A 6,718-nucleotide genomic window follows, 5' to 3' on the forward strand; every position below is an offset into this window, starting at 1 on the left:
CCTGTCGCAGGAGGTGAGCATGTCGTCTGTACTATGATCCCCGCCGGTCCGCTTACCTGCCCGATCTGCACCACATCATACACAGACACGACCGCGCTGCGACGATAGCGCCACCACGCAACCATCAGCACTGTGTCATCTGGACAGCACCCCGGCCACTCATCAAATTAGCAGAGGTTGCCCGGGCCTCCTCGCTGCGGTCAGACGAGCGTCGGTGCAGAGCAATACCAGAGCTACTGGGGTACGGAATCGACGTTGACGGTCGGTCAGGGAGGTGGGGGGAGGAGGTGGGGGGATGAGGTATCGGCCGTACGTCCCACCTTTTATCGACTGTCTGCATCTGCATACGCGAGACTCACGCACGGGCCAGGCAGCTCCGCGATGGACCCCGCTGTATCCATCTCGGACGGGCGCCGCTCGGGGCGGTCTCGAGTGACGACTTACGCATGTGCACCCCCGAGCGCAGAACATCGGCCGCGATTGGCTCCGCACAGCGCCGTTCTGCGGCCGCCTCGACGCACAGCACGCATCCCAGGCCGTCTACCCACGCTCGCCACCGTGCACGACGTCTCCACGCCGACGCGCGCATCTCGCCATCTCGTCGCGCGGAAACGGACGCAGGCGTACAGGGCCAATAACGCACACGGAGCACGCCCCACCTGACACGCGCACGAGGATGCGTGCAGACGGACACGGTGCGTGTGCGCCGCGTACCGTGTTGGCGGCAGGAGGGGCGCGCGTATCACGCCCGTGCTGTGGGTCCAGGTCCGCCGCGCGCGGGCGAGCCGACGTCGTCTGCATCTGTATCCACGGCCGCTTGGCCCCACTTCGAAGAGGCGAGCGCGGCGGGCCTTCGATCCGCGGAGGAGGCGGGTTTTCGATGTGCGGTCGGCTGGTTCAATGTTGGGACGATGCGGCGGTGATTTGCCATCGTACGACGGCAGCGACGAGAGGATCTCGAGAACCTGTTTGGGATACGAGGGCCCGTTTCCTGGACGGCGATCGTAGTTCGTACGTGACAGCACCGTCGTCATCAAACGCTCTGCCTGTGCAGCTACCGGACAGCTCCCCCGGCCGACTCTGTGTCCATCCCGCCCTGCACCTTCGACCGGACCTCGCAGCAGCAGGCGGCCCCGGGCACTCGTACGATGGGATATGTGGGATGGGACGGCCTCTAGCGCGTCCGCCAGTCAAGGCAACACTGTGCCGGCTCGTCTGCCCCCTGCGTCGTTCAGGCCACCCCACATCCGCGCGATTGGCTGACAGTTCGAGGCCCCCATTGCCGCAGCCGCAGGAGAGAGGCGGCGGTGGATACGACCTGCGTGCTGATCGGACGGCGCTTTATGATCGGTGGACCACAACGTCGTCGGGGCGTGCCCGGCAATGGCACCAGCGGCGGACGTTTGCGGGCGGCGCGCGTGTCTCAGAAGACGTTACACAAGTGTCCATCGGCGCCCGTGCCTCGACGCACCGGGCTTCCTATCTGGTGAAGGCAGGTCTATTTGCGCTTGGTGGCGCGCCGGACGTTTCGGGTGAAGCACCGACCTAGACGATACGCCGTCATGTCCGAATCGAGCGCGGGCGGATTCGCCTGGTGGGACGGGTTGCGACGTGCTGGGATACTCCGAGCTCGCCCCTGGCCGTGGTGAGTACATCACCGCCTCCTCGAAACAACTGCCAGAGCGGCTGATCGTGTCGGAATCCCGCGCAGATCGCCTATGCAACGTCGCGTTGACAGTTTGCGTGTGCCTGTGGGTTCCGGCTCGTACACACTAGAGTCACACGAGCTGAACTCGGGGCCGGGTTTTACGCACATCCCAGCCTCGTACGCTGCAGGAAAGCTTGCTCGACGAGCGGCGAGTCCGATACAGCGTTTCCGCCATACGACAGGACGCACCTGTACCGCGCTATGTAGCTAACGTACGACGACGGCAGAATTCACGCACCTTCCATATCGTAGTCCAGGACTTGTTGAGTGTTGCGGCGGACACGACTCGTGCGCCGGGTCCGCGCCGACGGCAATGTGCGCACGAGGCAGCGTCGAGAGAGCCGTGTACGACGAATGGGAAGCACAGACATCCGTGCGTGCGCAGGACATTGCTCGGGCCGCGACCGCGTCTCTGACGCGATCCTCACCCCGTGCGTGGCATCCTCGAATGCGTCTGAGGTGAGTGCCCGTGTTGTCTCGCTCTCCTACGCCCCTAGCTCACGGCGAACGTGTTTGACACAGTGGGAGCCCCGCGCAGGTCGCGGCGCAAGGGCTGGCATGCTCGGCGAAGCCGCGGGCGCGACCGATTAACTCGTCTGCCCCAAAGCGCCATGAAGCACGTTCACCAGGCGGGGAAACACTACTGCACCTGCACGGCGTTTGCGACGTTTGGCGCGCCCTATTCGCACTCCATCCGACGTCGCTCATAGCTACTGCGCCGTGTATCCGAGTCTTGACTCTTTCATTCATGCATGTAGATTACCAGCGCCCCTGGTACACCAAATTCCGAGACGCACCCGTGCCTACGATCGAGCCGCCCCCGCGAAGAACCAAGGGTGCGTCTCCATCTTATACATGCCATGCGCTGCACTCTGCAGTGCGGCAGCCCGTGTTGAGACTGGGTCGCTTCAAGTGGCTCGAGAAGCTGCTTCGGTGCAGACCGTCCAAATGCGCCGCACGCCACGGCACATCGTTCACGTTCTCCGGGGCGCATAGCGCACTGCTCGATTGGCACCGCACGCTGCTTACTCCTGACACTACGGCAGCGGCAGAATGCCAGTCGCCGTCGCGGCTCGCCCTTCTCGCTCGGGTGCGTCCAAATACGCCCAATTCCAGTCATCTCGCGGCGAGATGTTCGCGAAAACGTCCCCGATGCGCCGTTAGTTGTACCCCGAGCCCCCCACTCTCGTCGCAGCTTATGGCGCCGCGTTCCGCGCTTGCGTCCGGTGCGTATCTAGCTCATGTGCGCGTTCACGCCGCTGACTCCGCCATACTCAGATGACATGAGCACAGAAATGCGGACATTGTCCGCTACGGCGCTCGCCTCTATCTCGACATACGCCCGGAGCCTCGCGTTGGCATCACAGTCGTCGGTGACGACGCTGACGCTGTACGAAGACGTCGACCACGCGGGTGCTGCACGGTGCCCGTGCCCAGGCCGACGTCCTTGTGGACGATCTCGCGCTCCGACGACACACTCTAGGACTTTCAAACCAGGACGATACGTTCCCATGAACCAGGGTGCATGTCCCCCGCGCGTTTCGTCGCGATCCGAGGAGGTTTGTTTTCGCTGATTTCGACCGATTTCATGTGCAAGAACAGGAAAACGACAGAAAATCTTGCGTCCCGCCACGCTCCCGTCCCTTAGCGCTCCAAGATTTGGCACACACGACCCATGGCACCCTCGGTACCAGCCTGCGTCGTTTCTGGGCGCGCCCGGACACTTTGATTTTGGTCATCTCGCGGCATGACCGTATTTCTGGCGCGGAGCCAGCAAGCACCGGATACGACGGCAGTTAGCGGCGCATGTCGGCGGCGCTTTCGATGCATCGAACGCAACACACGCGCGTATAGGAACGCTACGCGCGGCGCGAGAGATGTACGGAACAGTGCGCGCAGGGATTTCGCTGTTCCGCTTGTGCCAAGGGCTCACATTTGCCCAGATTCGCGAACCGCGTATACGGCGGCACTCGTCGTGGAAACCCGTGTACCGCCTCGTAACGAGCTTGTACCGTCCCCTGTGCGCACTACGGGCGCGTGGACTCTGGAACGGCGCCGTCGCGGGAGGGTGCTTGGGCGATCTCGCCCTCAGTGATGGATGGCGCCGCCGTCATGTTCGACCCGCCTCGACTTGGACGGCCCTGCGGTGCGAGGAATGCTTCAATATATCGCATTTTGGCTTTACAACCGCGGGTACAAGCTATACAATGGGGCGGGACAGATGGAAGAATGGATCATATCGTAGTATGTACACTGCACCGTGCCGTGTCTGTGCCACGGGTATGAGCGGCACATTGGATATATCGGGAATCACCTTCCGGACAACCTCCATGCCCGCTGGCGGCTGACGGGAAGCTATGGCATTTATCCTGAAGTGACGCAGCTCGGGCGGACGGCCAAGATGGAGCCAGTCGACTACGAGTTGCCGCAGCAGGTCTAGACGTTGAACGAGAGCGACCATAAGCCACGCACCTTGTATGATAGCGCGGGCTCGCAGGAGACGCTCTTCTTGTGGGCCAAACAGGGCGCAATCACATCATGAGGGGGTACTGCGGGTGAGGTCTGTGGTGTAGCGCCAACGGACTAACGTGGGACGTAGCGATGCTGACGCGAAGATCGCCAAAGCGCGGGGGCAAAGAGATTCTTCTGGTAAAGGATATCCGCCGCTTAGCACGTCTCCCGAGTTTGACACACCAAACGGGACGCTCACTCTCGTTTGCAGCAACCCTGCCTATCTGTGATGGATCCGTATGTCTGGAGCCACAGGCATGTGCTGTGATGTGACATGTGTTGTATGAAGGACGGACCGAAGTACCTTCGCAATTCTGGAGACACACTCACCACCCTCTGCTCGTGCTCTCCATTCGTTCTTTACCCCCTTCCCACTTGCAGCCTCTGTCCACATTTCGCCCCTACTCGTGTGCGCATTCTGTCCCTGCCTGTATACCCTGTCCTTGGATAGGTAAGTGGACCTCACCGTCTGATGATGTAGACTTTACTCACATGTGCCCGCCTGCAGCCGTAAGGCATCCTAATTTCGGCTCTGTTGTTCTGCCCATGGTGACCCCTTGCCTGCGGCTGCCCTCCGATTACATCATTCTACTGTAAGCAAACTATTCTTGTCAGTTCTGGCCACCGTCCATGGAGTTGCACTGTGCTCACCGGACTGACTCGAAGGCAGCATGACTCGCCGGCGCCGTGCAAAGTCTGGTTTCCACGCGCTTGGAGACACCGCCCGCGGCCAGTACGCACGGAAGGAGATGCAGATGCGGGGCGAGGTACGGAAAGGGCTGAAGGACATACTAGGTGAGCAAGTCGTCGGCTCCGGAGGCACAGGTGGCGCATGCTCACATACTCACCAGTGACGCGCGTTGGCGACGTGGACCCCAAGGTGTCGATGCATTGGACAGTGAGCGGCCTCTACCGCAACATCTACCTTCGCCACCGCCTCAAACTTGTCGGGTGGCCGAAGGGGATCGCTTTCGGTGACTTGAGCAAGACGGTGACCGGGCTGGACCGGATCTCAATACTCGTCCAGGCCCTACGGAGCGGGGACCTCACATTTGAGCCTATCTCACAGGCCGAGTACGATGCTGCTAAGCAGAATCCTCTGCTTGCGGCGCCCACTCACCTGAACGGAGGCCTGAGGCCGCATCCGAGCCGCAACGACACCGGGAGGCGGCGGGGCAGCAGCAAGGTTGACCCAGCAATCTACCCCCCTCGACACGTGCGAGATGGGCCGAAGTCGTCGAAAGTGGTGTCGGACGAAGCAGAGGCAAGGGCGGAGGGACCGGAGGAGCCGCACGAGCTGTTCAAGGGCGGGCAGCTGTATGCGGGGCCGCGTCCTGGCCGATTGTGCATCTTGAACTGACAGCGATGGGTGTTCACGCAGATCAAGAAATGTTCTACTATACATTAGACAGATGTAATACGCTGTTTCAGAGCGAACAAGAGGCTGCACGCCAAAAGAGGGATGCCGCGGCCGCAGGAGGTGGTGGTGGAAACGAAGGAAGACGCACGCGCGCATTCCTAATCGGGAAGGATTTCTTCGCGGCGGTGCACTCACATCCGGCGTCTATCGTGTCTTTCTTCCCCCGCACTTCATGCATCACTCGTTCAAGCCTTTCCCAGTATTGCTAGCGTTGTATTGGCGATATCAGCACTTCAACAAGTACGTGCCGTGTCTGAGAAAGGTTATGGCAGGTGCGCTGGGCTATGCGGTGCTGCGGCGGCCGTTCCGATGGTGACAAATTGAGTACTGTCGGGAGGAATACACGGCGCCGATTTGGATGCAACAGCTGCGGAACAAGATGGTGCGGTGTACGAGATGTTCTGATGGCTATCTGGGTGACCTGTCCAGCCCCATCTGTGTTAAGTTGGGTGAATATCTTGAGGTGCAGTGTGCCTGCTCCTCAAGGTGTTTACCCACCTTGCTCACAATGTGGCTGCTTGCGAGGGCGTAAACCTTTGTGGCCTGGGCGTAAGACTAGCAAGATTGCAATCATAAACTAAGAATAGAGCAATGTACAGTCAAATGTGAAACGAGAGTGCAATTTAAGCGAGCGGGTAACATTTTAGCACAAATGGACATCAGAAAATGACCTGCCAGCCCGACTGAACACACTTGGCTGCAAATCAACAGGTCCCTCTCACGCCTCAACCGACTTAGGTACAGGCGGGTTGCTGGGATGAGCTGGTATAGCCTCTCTTGCCCGGCATACTCCCGCCTCCCCCTCCGTCTCCCCCTCCTAACCTGTCTCCCCACCCCGCCCTGCCCTGCCCTTGCATTGACCAATGTCGACTATGACTATGTATACTGCAAACGGTAAGTACCGAGCACCCCCGCCGCTGTGAGGATCAGCACACTTACAAGTTTAAACAACAAAAATGTCAGCTGTACGCGGGGGCCAGGAGGATGGTGCAAGCAGATGACATCGGTGAGAGCACATTCTTGAGTATATGTATCCCTTCACAGTGTGCATCATGGTGTATTACAGGACATGGACCCTC

The 6,718-nt window shown here is 60.4% G+C and overlaps 1 protein-coding gene across 1 annotated transcript; it reads left to right on the top strand.

Annotated features, from left to right (window-relative positions):
• Positions 1-4,890: 4,890 nt before the first annotated feature.
• On the top strand, positions 4,891-5,579 carry TRAVEDRAFT_42428 (uncharacterized protein; the record flags this gene model as incomplete). Its single annotated transcript, XM_008034041.1, has 2 exons — positions 4,891-5,014; positions 5,071-5,579. 2 exons carry the CDS (start codon positions 4,891-4,893, stop codon positions 5,577-5,579), a joined length of 633 nt encoding a protein of 210 aa, XP_008032232.1.
• Between the last annotated feature and the right edge of the window lie 1,139 nt (positions 5,580-6,718).

The sequence above is a fragment of the Trametes versicolor genome (genome assembly GCF_000271585.1).
Source record: "Trametes versicolor FP-101664 SS1 unplaced genomic scaffold TRAVEscaffold_1, whole genome shotgun sequence".
Taxonomy (NCBI): domain Eukaryota; kingdom Fungi; phylum Basidiomycota; class Agaricomycetes; order Polyporales; family Polyporaceae; genus Trametes; species Trametes versicolor.